Genomic DNA, 16,271 nt, shown 5'->3' on the forward strand with positions numbered 1-16,271 from the left:
GCACGGATCAGCTCTAGGCATGACGAAGCAGATATCGTCCTCTTTTGGAAGACCAAACAAAGTAGTTTCGCTTTCACAACGAAGCACACAGCGCCTTCACGACATGGCGGCAGCAACAATACTACAGCGAGAATAAAAGTTATGCCGCCTTTCTTTGCGTGAACGTTTGGGCGGCATTATGCAAATCTTCCCAGATAGTGACGTAGACATGTGGGGGCGTGTTAGAACGAGCCGTTTTAGGTAGGCGTGGTTAACTCTTAACTTTTATAAAGAATATCTCTTTGGATTTGAGACTTTAGTCTTTGCAACTTTACAGATCTTCTTTATGCACCAAGAGCTTGTAACACTCCAAAGAGAAAGGAAAAATTGAAATCGCATCATATGACCCCTTTAAAAATCAAGTGTAAATATCATTAGCCTCATGTCAAGTTAAATTTAAAGTTTTCTTGAAATAGTCTCCTACCAAATGTTGCTTTGTAGGTAATGACCGACTTGTGTAATTTAAAGAAAAATATTAGTTTTTGTAATTTTCCTTGCAATAATAAGGCTGAATGGTTGAGCTTGACAAATGCAGTCCACACTGCAGTTTGAGGAAATCCAGATATTTACTTCCTGCTATATAATGTTACTTCATTAAGAAGCATTCTTTTTTTTCTAAGTAAAATCATCCATTAACGGTGTGCTAAATTTATTTTCTAATAGGCCTAAACAAAAGATTGTACTGTAATGAATTTATTGTCTAAATGATGTTTGTTTTTATGTTAGTGTTCGATCCAGTCATGAAGGTCAAGACAGGCCAAAATCACCATTTTTTTAATGGACAGCTTTGCCTGTAAGGTTAAAGTTAAGCAATAATAGTTTAACAAACATATCTAATAGCCCAGTTCTCACAACAAAATCACATATTTTTTCCTCTAATGCCTCGCGTGCTGTGTTCGTGGAACGTGCCATAGGCTTTGTTTTCCTGGCCATTACAAAGTACAAAGTGGGATTTACACATAGGCCTTTATGTAAATTTTAAAAATTCGTTTCGAGTTTAAATAACACGCTATTCCTTGAGTTCTAACGCTTGATTTACACAGTAGGAGCAACATACCTTTACATGGGCTGCCTTTTATGATAATCATTGTACGTGTCGATATCTGGTAATAAATGTTGTTAATTTGGTAATTTATAATATTGTTTTATGGTCCTTGGAAAAAAAGATACTTTTAGGCAGGTTATCGTTCCTCTCTCTCAGGTTAAAATTGGTTGACGCAACGGAAATAAAGACAAATTAGCGCGAGATCTTACTGTACGATCACAGTAGCGGTATATAATAAAAGAGCTGTTTTCCTTTTTATACAAAGTCAAGATAAACGATCTAATTTTCCAATTATGCTCTAACAGAAGCTGATTATCATAAAAGGATAGGTCTCCGTTCAAGTCGAGTGCACACACTATAGTCTTTGCCGCCATTTTACGGATTTTCCTGAAGATGTCCGTTTGTTGATTAATTTACACGTCATAGATTAAAAGTTTTTTTCCTTGCCATTTTAATCACCTGTTTTTTATTTTATTTTTTTTATAAATTTGGCGTTTTAATACAGTTCCTTATCCTCTATGGTCTATGTGTGAAATCAAAGGGCTTTGACAAGCTTTTAAAAGGCTGCAGGAACCAACTACTATAGTTCAACTAAATACAACTGAAAATGAACCTTTACACATGCTAGTCTTATGAGTTCAATTAAGTTAGAAATAAATGACAACAGAAGAAGACTAAAATAAAGCACTTTATTTCATTTCAATATGCTTATGAAAAATAGTAACTGCATAAATAGCAAAACATAGAAACAATTTTAAAGTTACTAATTTGTTATTATATGCACATCCCTGCATTATTGTATAGGAATCAATCACGTGTGAGGAGATATGATAGACAAATGCAAAAAAAAAACATTTGACCATTGAGACCTCAAAATCCTGCAAACCAGTTTAATGCATTGACTGACATGCAAAAGACTAAATACTTCTATCAAAGGTCTTAATTAAATACACAGAATATAAAAGTTTTATAAAATGGTTAAATAAAGATTTTACTCTTGCTTTACAAATAACAACACAAACGCTTTTAACTTCACATGACATCACAAAAAAACTTGGCAAATTCCGTTTAATCACAATTATCTGCCAGAAGTGGAATATTACTCGAGCTAATACTGCAAATCAGCCACACAAGCGCTGTGTATCAATACACAGTTTTAAGGCAGGAATGGAAACTGTAAAAGTGAAACATACACACTAAATAAAAAGTTAATATTTACAGCAGTTAAGAAAACATATCATTCCTCATGTCTCTGTAGATGCAGCCGGGTTATTTCGGGCACAATTATCATCTCGTCCACAGTCACTGCTGTCACACTCACATTGCCGCTGTGTGCGAAAGATGCAATGATAATGTAAATCGCTTTAATATTTAGAAAAGGGGGGAAAAAAACATCAATTTAAAACAAAACTTGGTAAAATAATAATTGATGCTTAGGTGTAATACATTAAGAATACATAAAAATATATAACGGAATGAGAAATGAAAGTGAATGTGCCATTCAAACCTTGATGTTGGTGGTTTTGAGCATGTGCTCCGACAGCTCTGCCATCTGCTCTTTAGTCTGAGACTCCACAGCGGCCTCATGTGGCAGCTGCATTAAAAGCAAAAAACATTCATAAAACACCAGCACCTGTTCATGATATTTACAGATTTGAAATATATATATATGTTAAATATTCATATTTATAATTAATACAAAACAATTATATTCCAGTCTAGTTAGCCAGGACAAGCTTACCAGGACAAGAGGGGCTCTGAAGAGGTAGCTGAAGGGGTAGTTTAGGAGGTTGAGGCAGGAGGTAGAGTATATATCCGCATAGCGCAGTAACTGACTGGCAAAGAGGGTTTTTGTGGAACCACAGCGTAAAAGACTGCCCATTTTCCCATAGCACAGATCCATGCCGTACGTCACCATCTGAAACACAAATGAACAACCTTACAATAACAGTTCTAGAACTTTAAGAGATGCCTATAGAGTTTCTCTGGTATAAACACAAAAGTCAGCATATTTTGCATGAAGACGAACAAATCCGATGTGAAAACATCACAGCAAAGTATGAGATGATCCCCAGAGCTCACCTTTATCCTGTTCTGAATCGCACTAATATCTGGGCACTCTTGACTTCCAATGTCTAAATGCCTGATGGGATAGAATGAGAGGTCAGCCGAGACGTTCATTTGATGTTGATGTTTGTTTGTGTGCGTTTCAGGGTTTTTCTGTCCATAAATACCCAGGAAAAAAAGTTCGTAAAGAGACAAAATACGTGAAAAATCTGGAAATATTATAAAATGAAAGCCGATATAATATATAATCTATAATAAAAATAAAAATCGAATTAATATAAACTAAGAACAGTGCTCTAGCGCCATCTATCGATCATGTCAAGTATTGCACTTGGTGACTGCAGTGTGAGATGAAGTCATACTCACTGATATAATTCTGCAAGGAAGATGTCAAGATGTTTTAACTCCTCAAACATACCTTTAAAAAGACAGAAGACAGTATTTTTATCCATCCTTTACCAAATAAAGAAATATTGTTTTATTAGATGAGCACACACTCACTGGCTTTGTCGGCCCACACGTGCAGCTCCTTCACAAGCTCAGGAACCACCAGGAAAGTCTTCCAGCCTTGACGTTTCTTTGACTTGAGGATATCGCCAAAGATGTGATCCCCCACATAGAGGATGTCTTTCCCCCTAACATCCAGCAAATCACAGACAATATCAGAAGATCCTAAGAAAGGGGTTGAACAAGGATAACTGACATAAGCCAAAGGAGTGCCTTCATGCAAGCCGAGTGAACAGATCATGATGAGGAGAACATGGGAGTACCTCCTGAATACACTGTCCCATGCTGAAGCTCTCCGGTGTATGTGCCGATACGCAGCTTCCCCGTGTCCTACAACAGGAGGAGGAGATCTGAGTGCAGTCCAAACTTAAACTAGATGTTTGCTCATATTTCACTAAACTCAATGTGACTCAATGTTTATGAAATAATACAGTGTACAATGTTACTTGTGTACTACCGTTCAGCTTTTGGGGTTGTTTTTTTAACTAAGGCTGCGTTTAGTTGATACTGTAATATTGTTAAATATTATTTTAATTGAAAATAACAGCTTTTTATGTGAATATATTTTAACATGTAATTTATTCCTGTGATGGAAAAGCTGAATTTTCAGCATCATTACATCAGTCTTCAGTGTCACATGATCCTTCAGAAATCATTCTAATATGCTGATTTGATGTTGAAGAGTCACTTTTTATTATCATTATTAATTTTATAAATAATTGCACTGCTTCCTATTTTTGTGGAAACTGTGCTACCCTTTTTTTGGATTCTTGATAAATAGAAAGTAAAAATATAAATAACAGCATTTATTTGAAATAGAAAGCTTTTGTAACATTCTAAATGCATTTACTGTCACTTTAGAACAATTTAATGCCTCCTTGTTGAATATTTATTTTAAAATGTATTATTTGCTAAATGTTTTACTTACCTTAAACTTTTGAATGGTAATGTCACAAAAATAATAAGCTGCAAAAATTGTTAAATGTCTAGGTTTTATGTCGCCCCACAAAGATTTTTATTATTTTATAATAGAATAACATTTCATAATATAAGAATTGATAATATTTAGACCATTATTATGACATATCTTTTCTTGATGAACACAATTTAATTATAATCAGCATATTTAAAAAATATATTTGTAATAATATTAGGTAATAATATTTGTAACCTAATGGTAGGATTTATGTTATAGAGAACAAAACACTTCAATTCATTGCAAAGAGAAATGGGGGAAATGGACTTTATCGAAAATGTAATGTTTGTAAATGTTTTCATTTTTCTGGTTTTGGGGTCTAGATATGTTCTTGACAGGCTTCAGATTCATATTCTCTCTGCTATTAAATAATCATGTATAATAGCTTTTTTACATAAAAAATTATCAAAAATCTGAATAAATGCTTTATTTGTGCTGAAATGCTGAATAATAAGCTTTTTCTGTGTATATAGGTAGCAGTGCACAACATGAACTCACCGTGTCTACTTGTCGTAACACTGTCCCCCCTGCGAAGAACATGGGCTTCCTCGTGTCCACCACCACCAGATCAAAGTACGAGCGCCACGGTTTCTTGGGGTTCTAGACAACACGAGTCATTTCAGAGTCTGAATATCTTTATGTGTGTGATCAAGAAGAGTCATAAGCAGTCAACACTAAACACTGGTTTTTGTGTCAGTTATAGAGTGGTCATGCTGCTCACCTTAGAGCCAGTCGGAAAATCCAGTAAGTATTTCATAATAGCCTAATTTGAGAAAAGATATAATACAGTGTCATTAAAATGCAATTCTGAATATTAATGATAGCGTGCAATGATATGCAGCCTGTCAGTGGCAGTTTAAATTATTTCTAGGGGTCTGGCGCTCTCCTTACCTCGGTGTAATTGAAGTCGCTGTTGGTGGCCAGAAACATTTTGGCGACTTCTTTGATGCGGATCAGTAACACAGGAAGACGTGGCTAGATAAAATGATACGTATATGAATCAGTCTTTTGCCACATACAAATACCTATAATCACATAGCAATAATAATGATTAACATACAGGATTTTCTCTCAGGCGATTTGAGAAAAGATATAGAGTCTTTTGCCACATACAAATACCTATAATCACATAGCAATAATAATTATTAACATACAGGATTTTCTCTCAGGCGATTTGAGAAAAGATATATACAGTATCTATATAATTACCACTTACATCTTTGATCACATACTTGTCCAGGTTCTTCAGTGTTCTTTCCTTCAGAGTGCCCTATAGGACAAAAACAACAATGACTGGTTAAAAACACTAGTGTGAAACACTCACATCGTATGGAATGATTATATTTTGCTCTTAAAGGCAGGGTAGGTGATTTGGTTCAAAAACATTTTTTTTTATGTTATGCTGGTTGTCTTCACATCCCGATAACAATCAATATGTTAAGTGGTCTAAATGTATTTCTATGTATTTATATCATCTGTGGTGGACATAGGACCATAAAATGTTCATCCAATCAAATCCCTCAGTCCGAAGGCTACAATAGGCTGTCCTACCTGCCTGTCAACGTATGTATTTGCATACCTCTGTGAACACTGTTCGCGCAGAAATACGTCATCAGCGTGTTCCGTTATACTATTGAAGACCGAGCGAGAATGGAAGTCGTTAATATGTTACCCTGGACCACAAAACCAGTCATAAAGGTCAAGTTTTTGAAACAGATCATCTGAATAAATAAGCTTTCCGCTGATGTATGGTTTGTTAGGATAGGACAATATTTGGCCGAGATACAACTATTTCAAAATCTGAGGGTGCAAAAAATCCAAATATTGAGAAAATCGCCTTTAAAGTTGTCCAAATGAAGTTCTTAGCAATGCATATTACTAATCAAAAATTAAGTTTTGATATATTTACGGTAGGAGATTTACAAAATATCTTCATGAAACATGATCTTTACTTAATATCCTAATGATTTTTGGCATCAAAGAAAAATCTATAATTTTGACTCATACAATGGTTGGCTGTTGCTACAAATATACCCGTGCTACTTAAGACTGGTTTTGTGGTCCAGGGTCACATATTATGTGCTTTGTACTGTGATGTTCTGGTTAGCCTCTGCTCTGCTTGTGTGCGGTCATGTGTTTTGGAGGCGTGGCTTTTGGAGAGTGATTTGCACGGAGGGTGGGATCTTATGCTTTCAAAGCTAGCTTGCTATTGCTAGCCTCTACAAAATCACCTACCCTACCTTTAAAGTCATATTTTAATTGGAACTAACTTTGTAAGTAAATTCTTTCACAAGAGGGTGAGTAAGTAAAATCATACATTTAGTCAATATAAAAATGGTTACCGTGTCGTGAAGGTGATCCATGGCATCCCTCACGTCCTGAAACATGCTTCTGTGTGACATTAACAAGTCACCGTGTTTGAACCCTTTCTGGCAACTAAATGGGAGAGAAAGATTGTAGACACTTACTGGGCATATTTTAAGTTTCCAAAGAAACCCATCAGGGATAGCAGTTTTTTGCTAGGACTCAGCATGATCAAAATTTGGCTGAAAAAAAAACTGTTGTTCATAATCTATTATATACCTCCTGTCATCTGATTGATAAGTTACACTTTTTTATAGGGTGACCATATGTGCCATTTTTATGGGACACGTTCTGGCCAGGATTTATATATTGCCTAAAATATCCAGGTTTTGCCATTGTTTTCCTGTTTTTATACTTGCTGAAGGTAATGATCTAAAAGTAGTTTGACCAGTAACATGCAGGCCTTGTACATAATTGACCAATCGTGGCACACGAGAAGGTGGGACCTACAGAGAACGGTCATATATCAGGCTTTTGAGGAACGTTTATTTGTTCATCTCCCAATCATCATTGTATTGCACTGCACTACATTTAGCAATAAAACTTACAGAGATTTTATCTTAAAGCTAAGCAATTAAATATCATCTTACTAATGCATATTATTGGGATAAACGGTGTGAGAACTGATATTTAGAAGCATTTTATGTAAGCAGTCTGCTATACTGCAATAAAGATATGATTTACTTTACAAGCTAGAATTTCATCATACCTTTTGCCCATATAAATAACAACATCTGCACCAAATTGCATATTTTTGCTCAGTTTGTGCCTCTAAATAACATTTAAGTGTTTTTCCTCATTATGAGCTCCATATTCTCTTATATCACATTATATGAGCCATAAAAGCCTGATGTATCAAATATGATACTCAACAAAAACACATGAAACTTTTTTAAAACATTAAGTTGTCTGAAGGTTTAAAAAACTATATATATATATATATATATATACACATATATATATATATATATATACAGTCTGAAGGTTTAAAAAACTATATATATATATATATATATATATATATATATATATATATATACATACAGTATGTGACTATTATTTCATATGTCAGGCTTTACAGTGTTAATAAGATATTATTTTAAGAGATTTGCATATTTAATCATTTTTTTATATATATATTCATGATTTTTGGCTTGCTAATGCTTTGTTTTCTGGTTGCTAATGTGTTCTGGGTTTTAATGTGTGCCGTGTGAACCTTCTGAAATTATAAAGGTTTATTGATATCCCTAGCTGTAAGCATAAGCAAGATTGACAGTGATGCTTGCTTTAGCAAACATTGTTAATTATGAATATCATTCACATGACTGAGAGACAGTGAAGCTGTAAAAGATCCATAAATCTTGCAATTATAAAGAATAATTGACTCACTTTTTATATCTGGTGTTTTTGGTGAAGAAGTCAACCAGGCACACATAAAGATACGTCTCTGAGAAAAGGAGAGGGACAAATCTTGTTAACAAAATCAATTATCCTTTCACACGTCCATGTAAATGTGCCACTGTACCTGATAGGTTGAAGAGCGTGTTGAGGACGTAAAAGCGGTCAGTGTCGTCTCTCTGGATGAACTTGTTTGGATAATACTCATCGACCTGTCCACTGTAAACAGACACATGTTAATGAGAATAACAGCAGGTAAATAAGCTTCCCGACACACCATATATATATATATATATATATAAAAGCATTTTGAAACATGTCGGAAAGCTTGTGACAGAACAATAACAGTTTGTCACTGAGCTGTCCAGCTAATATGTCACAGCAGCTGGTGTTGAGAGAGCGCTAACAACTACTGTTCTCAAACAACTGATCCCTTGCTAAATAAAACCGTGCCCACAATACCCCATGTCGGGTGGCGTCTAATGAAACACCCTTTATTATGCTGTCTTATACATGAGGACACTCAAAGTGCTGATCCATGCTCTGTTTGTCATCAAGTGTGAGAATAATAATAAAAACAATAATTATTTTTTTGTCCTGATGCCGCTACTGTTCTTAAATCTGTGGGAATATGAACGTGTAAATATGGTTGTGTATTTTAAAGGTGCTGTATGTAAGTTTTTGACTCTACTAAAGCATAAAAATACCATAATATGTTTGCAGATATTTAAGAAACATGCTAAGTTAACATGTTTATCTGAAGAACAATTCTACAGTCAGTTATTCTCCTTTGAAAATGTGCGTTCCGGGCCGGAATGTCAGTCTCTGTTTTGGTTTGTGAAACCCGCCCACTTCCAGTTTACCCAATTGTATTTCGGCACCCCGGGTTGCCAGTTGGTGGAAAACACAGCGTATTTCATTTTATTCATCGTCAATTGCACTCGTTCCTGTTGGTGTCGTCAATCTGGCAACCTGCTTGTGCCTCAAGTCTGAGGAGGAGGGGCCTGGTGAAAAAAAACCCTCTCCAATATTTTGAATTTGGACTGCAATACCTAGTACAACCACTCGGTGTCAATCCTACATACAGCACCTTTAAAAGAAGTGCCAGAACTCAAATACTGAAATATGTAGGTGTAAAGCATAAGTGAATGGTCCAGTTATACCTGTCCTCAACATCTTTCATCAGTCTGAGAAGCCCATAGGAATTCAACAACAAAATCTACTCTCCATAACTCTCTTCTATGGCAGGTGTTGGATATAAATACACTACTAATATGAGTTCATCATGGTTGGGTGGTTGGGTCTCAGACAAGACATTTTCCACAAAAAGAGTGGACGAGACTTTTTCTTCTTAATCCTGTTGTTCATCCACCTCAGGAGGTCAAATTAAATGTTTTATTATATATAAGATATATTTTATTATATATATACACTACCATTTAACAGTTTAAGTGTGTTTTTTTTTTAAATATTTATATTGTGAAATATTATTACAGATTAAAATATCTATTCTCTATTTGAATATATTTCAAAATGTAATTTTTTCCTGTGATGTAAAAGCTGAATTTTCAGCATCATTATTCCAGTCTTCAGTCACGTAATCCTTCCGAAATCATTATAATATACTGATTTGATGCTCAAGAAACATTTCTTATTATTATCAATGTTGAAAACAGTTCCGTTGCTTCATATTTTTTGAAAACCAAGATACATTATTTTCCCTAGATTCTTGTATGAATAGAAAGTAGAAAAGAACAGCATTTATTTGAAATAGATCCTTCATAAAATATTTTGTAATGTTAAAATGTTATTAATGTATCCTTGATAAATAAAATGTATAAAAAAATTAATAAAATAAACTTACTGACACTAAGTTTGATGTTAATTTTAATGTTTATATAATGTTCAGTGTTCATGTATAATATATATAAACATTCTGTAATATATATATACAGTACCAGCTCTTCTCAACTTCTGAACATTTAATTGTTGCAAAAATGGTGTCAAACCAGCTTTTCACAAACCCACATCCTAATCGGACACACACAAATGTGTCTAGGTGTTTCCCTCTTTGTTTGCAAATGAGTCAACACATCCAAAAAAAACTTGTTTCGAATTATGGCTTTGTGAGCTCATCTTGTAAGCTTGTATTGTTATGATTTTAAAAAATCACTGATTCATTTTTATCTGGTTCACAAAACTGGTCTGAATGATTTGTTCATGAATCAGAGTGATTAAGATATTAAGTTTAGGCTAACTATTGCTATAATAATTGCAATAATAAGACCTTGAGTGCATTAACTTGCGATATTAAAGACTAAATGCCTCGCTCTGCTGTGCTAGTCTCTCTTGATCTGTTTGTAACAGCTCTTGACCCTGCTGCTGCTTCTTCACACTGGGTTTATTGCCTTTCAACCTGGCTCTCTTTAATGTTTTGTCCCACACAGCACTCTACTTTGGTGAAATCTTCTGTTGTCAGAGAAAGATTGAGGGGGCATTTGAGAGCAAACTCTCACTCAATACACCGCTGACCCTCACTCACCCTCTCAGGTACTCAAAGCCGTGAGTGCACACCAGGATGTTTCCATTGGAGTCTATTTTCAACAGGTTCCCATACGTGGTATCGTACACCAGACCTCTGGAGAGAAGAGGAGAAAGAGAGAACGTTTGAAAGAACCAGCATCTGGGAGCATTCAGTGAATAATTTATAGCAAAATATGGCCCTCTAAGGAGTTAAAACAAGAGTTCATTCATATTTATATTTTCCCCCAGCAGTATCATTGAGCAGACAGTCTGTGTTTGGTATTCAGCCTGTTTTTAATGATGACCTCAAGCGACCTTCTGCTTTATGAGACCCTTGAGACTGGTGTAACGCAGGACGTTTCTATTTGTATGGTTGCCCACAAAGTCTCTCATGAATGGTTTATAATAGACTAAAAAAGCAACTACAAACGGACTGATTTCCAAATGAAAATGAAGTGGACTTAAGGACTACTGTCTTATACTAAAGAAATCAGTTCATATTGGAATTATGTGATGATGTGTACTACCGTTCAAAAGTTTGGGATCAGAATTTTCTTTTTTTAATTTATACTTTTATTCAGCAAGGATGCTATAATTGATCAAACATAACAGTAAACATAACAGTACCATTTCAATTAAATGTTGCTCTTTTGACCTTTCTATTCATCAAAGTATCCTGAAAAATATTTAGCAGCACAACTGTTTTCAACATTGATAATAATAATAAATGTTTCTTGAGCAGCAAACCAGCATATTAGAATGATTTCTGAAGGATCATGTGACACTGAAGACTGGAGGAATGATGCTGAAAATTCAGCTTTGCATCACAGAAATAAATTTTATTTTAAAATATATTAAAATAGTTCACTGTTATTTTAAATTGTGATATTTCACAATATGTTTTACATAATTCATGATTTAATTTTCATTTACTGTATTTTTTATTAATGCTGCCTTAGTGAGCATAACAGACTTCTTTTAAATACATTTTTGGACATTAGTGTATCATGGAAAATGTGTTAATGTGTCTTTTGAAGGACCAGACAAAAGAAATAAACTTCTGTCCAAATAATAGTCAACATAAATCAAAATGAATCCTTTAACTTCTTAATACACATTTCTAGTTCATAACTGCACATTATTCCATTTTAAAAATCCTCGAGTTCATAGTTTTATCAAAATTTAAAAAACTTTCTCCATTTCTAATACAACTTTATTTCACAAATCCCTCCCTTCTGTGTACCTCCCAACACATGCTTATTTTCCAAAAACCCAATCAATTCCTGATAGAAGTGATTGGATTTTAAGATATAATAGTTCATATTGACTTAAAAGCAACTGAACATAAATCAATACATTCCTGTTACGGTAGCATTACCGTAAGGTACAAAAGCCAAAAGATACATCTACATTTACCATATTTACCCCTAAGCAGTACATATTAGTACCTTAAAGGTACATATACATACTTTAAAAGTACATATTAGTACTTAAAGTATACTTATTAGTACCTTTCGAAAGTTTTGTACCTTTTTTTCTGAAGGAATAAAAGATTCCCATGACCTACATTTTGGAATTCATTGCATTATTCTATACTTTCTTTTACTGTTGTTTATATATCAATTTTTGCCTCTTGTGACGCACCATTGTCGTTGAATTCAATAAAATCACAGTGTTTTGTGATGCAACATACCTCTAGTGGCCAAAATTAAAACTGTCATGATTTACTCACCCTCCACTTGTTTCAAACCTGTATGAGTTTCTTTATTCTGTCGAGCACAAAATAATGTATTTTGAAGAATGTCGGTGACCAAACATTTGACGGTAGCCCATGACTTGCATCGTTTTTTTTACATATTATGAAACTCAATGGCTACCGTCAACAGTATGATTACCCACATTCTTCAAGATGTCTTCTTTTATGCTCAACAGAAGAAAGAAACTCACACAGGTTTGGAATAACTTGACAGACACAATTTTCATTTTTGGGTGAACTGTCTCTTTAACCGGAAACAATGTGCATGTAAACATTGTCAATGTTGTGCGGACACACACAGCAAGCCTCAAAAGCCTTAACCATGAGCTCACAGACCCGATATAGCCTAATCCAGAGCCATTAAGGGAGCGACACTTACCGCGTGGGGAAGGTGGGGTCGTACGTGTAGCCCAGCAGCTCGTGTGGGTATCCAATTGACACCAGCCTGTCCCTGAGCAGCTCAAAGCCCAGACTCTCGTACTCTGGAGACTTATACACTGTTCAAAACAAGAGAGTGGATGTGAACGAAGCACTTCACACATAGTCTGACAGCTTTTCCCAATGGCGCTATAAACGCTCTCACCTGCCAGAGTGTAATCCATGTCGAAGCCATAGCACTTGATGTTTTCAAGCGTCAAACTCCGGTTCACAAACACCCTGAAGGGAAAGACAGGAGGATGTTTTTGTTACTTTGATGGGTATGTCAGCCTTTCTCACAGTTATTGATTTGCTTTTATCCACAGTAACTTACACTGCATTTGAGTTATAATCAAACCCACAACCTCAGTGTTGTTATTGCCATGCTATATCAGCTGATCACCAAAACGTAAGCCTAAGTGTTTGTATTCAACATGTGCAGTGCTTATCGCACGGTCCTATGTATCAAGTCGGCACAGTTTAGGTCTGTTCTTATCAGGTCCCTCACATATGATATCAGTCCAGCTGGTTTGAGGTAACTGCCGCTTAAAAGACGTAGAGTAAAGGAACAGCCAACTGACACTCTCTTCTTGGCAGTTTCGCCAGTCACGTTTTTATATTTACGGTGGAAAGTACTGACTAAGAAATCTAAAAATAGTAAGACAATGCAATTTGATTGAATCCAAAGATATTTTAAATGTACCAAAACAATTTATGCTGAATATGAGAAAGAATTAAGCTTGAAATATTTTACGAGAACTGTAAAAAAAAAAAAAAAATCAACTACATGTTTGTCAGTTTACGAGACCTTTTGAGTCTCAAACACTAAGAAATGTGCATTTCTTGAAAGTTTGTGTTAGACTAATAGAATTCCTCCAAATGTTGTCCCAACTGGTTAAACAGTTGTCTGAACAAATTTGTTGTCTTGTGATATTAAGACACTTTTGGTAAGACACATTTTACATTTATTGATTGTCACCATTAAGGTTTGTGTGTCAAGTATTGGGGTATATATAAAATCCTCAAGGATAATAATTAATTTGACATATTAAGTGTCCACACACACACACACACACACACACACACATATATATATATACATTTATTGATACTAATTGAATATTTGAAATTTATTGAAAAAGAAATATAGTTGACTTATGAATATTGTTTTTGAAGTCTTATCATCTCTCAACAATTAATTTGTTATGGTGACTCATAGGGTTCAGCTGAAGGTGTAAGGCCGGTTGTGTCATTAGTCATGTGTTTGCAACATCATATGCAACTTTCTTGTCATAGTATTTTATGTTTTGTTGACAAACATAATTTCATTGATAAATCATTCAGAAATGAAAATTACATTTACTTATTCATTAGTGTTCCACAGAAGAACTAAAGTCATACAGATTTGGAAACGAAATGAGGATAAGGAAAAAAATAATAATAATAATTTTGGGTGATCTATTAAGTGAGTCTATGTCCAAGGCCTTGATGATGGCCAAACACAGTTAATTATCTAAAAGAGATGTGTGACTGGTCATCTACGACTAACGATTCAAACTATTCAAAAAGAGCAGGAACAATCAGTCTTTTATCTTTAAATAGATAAGAGCATAATCAAACAAACAGGACCAGCTAACTCAATTAATGAATAAATAAGTAAATGAATAACACTTTATCTTACATTGTCCTTGTTATATGTTACATGCGTAACAGTATGAGTAAATTATACGTAATTACAATCAACCAACCCTAAACCGAACCCTAACCCCATGCTGGGTAACACTTTAGTATAGGGACCAATTCTCACTATATTAACTAGTTGCTTATTAGCATACCTATTAATAACATATTGTCTGTTTATTAGCACTTATTAATCACATGACCATGACCATATTCTACATCCCCTTAACAACTACCTTACTAATAATAAGCAGCAGCTTAGTAGTTTACTGAGTCGTAGTTAATGGTTTGTTAATAGCGAGAATTGGACTTTAAAATAAAGTGTGACCACATGCTGTTGATTAATATTGATCAGTAGCCTTACTTCTGTACTTACAGTGTAACGACTTCAAATAAATACATTCCTTTCAAATTAAGCAGTTATTGTTTTATGAATGATTCATGGTGATTATTGTTTGAAAAAAAGTTACATTTTGTTTAGATATTAATATCTGGGACATTGGTCCAGGTGAATGTGAAAGCATGTGATGCTTGAAGTCATTCTGAGGCAAGAAACCTAAAGTATGTCAGTGGAGCTATTATCATCTAATTGTCTTATCAATCGATATGAAATGCCATTGTGATAAACAGAGGCTTAATTCCCTCCAAAAACACATCCCATGACTGAGACTGATATTATAAAGAATACTGAATGAAGACACTTGCTAAAAATAACTACACAGAAGACAGAAAACGGCTACTCGAGTAGTCTAACAAAAATAACTTAATAAAAACGAACTACATATATGAAGAGATACCTGCATACTAAGACCGGTGTTCACCTGTGAGAGTGTAAATGCTCTTACCTCTGATGCAGTTCTTTTTTGGCGGCGCGCGGCTCCATCGCGAGTGCACTCCCAGTATCACTCTATTATAATCAGCAGTGTGAAGCTGTCACCAATCTCCTCTTTGCGCTTTAAATCGTGCCATGATGTTGACATCACCAGTGTAAGTTTTCCTTGGGTTTGGCTTGTAAACAGGAACCCTATGTACGTACTTTGGGCGTATGTGGGATGCACGCGAGCGTGAGTGAAGTTTGATGTCGACAGGCTGCAGATTGTGTTATCAGAGCGCCGCACGCGCTCGCCTCGCGACGCACAGGTCCCGTTCAGCGCCCAAACTCTTGACAGTCGACACTGCCGAGCTCACCACATTCACGAGCATTTACAATTAACCTCGCATCAATATTTCATTTAGCGCTGCCTTCCTCCCTTCATTCACATTCACGAGGAGAGACTATGTCCCTTACACCGGGGCAAGTTGTCACTGTGGCTGTACCTCAGTAACTAGTAGGGACAAAAGTTGTCAAGTGTGTTTTAAATGTTGCAAATGTATACATTTTATTATTATTAGCTATTATGATTACATTATTATTTTATTTCTATTATCAGGCCAATTATATATATATATATATATATATATATATATATATATGTGTGTATGTGTGTGTGTGTATATAT

The 16,271-nt window shown here is 34.9% G+C and overlaps 1 protein-coding gene across 2 annotated transcripts; it reads right to left on the reverse strand.

The window, feature by feature from the left end:
- Positions 1-1,753: 1,753 nt before the first annotated feature.
- Positions 1,754-15,809, reverse strand: LOC107686470 (cytosolic purine 5'-nucleotidase-like). 2 transcript variants are annotated; one of them, XM_016483506.1, is made up of 18 exons: positions 15,618-15,794; positions 13,259-13,332; positions 13,055-13,172; positions 10,939-11,034; positions 8,524-8,615; positions 8,388-8,445; positions 6,977-7,070; positions 5,851-5,904; positions 5,526-5,609; positions 5,356-5,397; positions 5,133-5,234; positions 3,922-3,988; positions 3,653-3,823; positions 3,518-3,569; positions 3,167-3,227; positions 2,826-3,002; positions 2,592-2,678; positions 1,754-2,412 (listed from the first exon to the last, which is right to left on the reverse strand). In XM_016483506.1, exons 1-18 carry the CDS (start codon positions 15,653-15,655, stop codon positions 2,329-2,331), a joined length of 1,551 nt encoding a protein of 516 aa, XP_016338992.1. In that variant the 5' UTR covers positions 15,656-15,794; the 3' UTR covers positions 1,754-2,328. The 2 variants fall into 2 exon arrangements, with proteins under 2 accessions (XP_016338992.1, XP_016338993.1); XM_016483507.1 differs by lacking the exons at positions 1,754-2,412; positions 2,592-2,678; positions 2,826-3,002 and having other exon boundaries at positions 3,226-3,304; positions 15,618-15,809.
- Positions 15,810-16,271: the final 462 nt, after the last annotated feature.

This window comes from Sinocyclocheilus anshuiensis, unplaced genomic scaffold (assembly GCF_001515605.1).
Source record: "Sinocyclocheilus anshuiensis isolate Anshui unplaced genomic scaffold, SAMN03320099.WGS_v1.1 scaffold838, whole genome shotgun sequence".
NCBI classification, from domain to species: Eukaryota; Metazoa; Chordata; class Actinopteri; order Cypriniformes; family Cyprinidae; genus Sinocyclocheilus; species Sinocyclocheilus anshuiensis.

Excerpts from the sequence above, each read along its gene's own strand:
- LOC107686470 (XM_016483506.1), bottom strand. The coding sequence starts at position 15,655 with ATGGAGCCGCGCGCCGCCAAAAAAGAACTGCATCAGAG. Across the intron at positions 13,333-15,617 it reads AAAAAAGAACTGCATCAGAG|GGTGTTTGTGAACCGGAGTT; the intron begins GTAAGAGCATTT and ends CTTTCCCTTCAG. Across the intron at positions 7,071-8,387 it reads AAAAACACCAGATATAAAAA|TTGCCAGAAAGGGTTCAAAC; the intron begins GTGAGTCAATTA and ends TCTCCCATTTAG.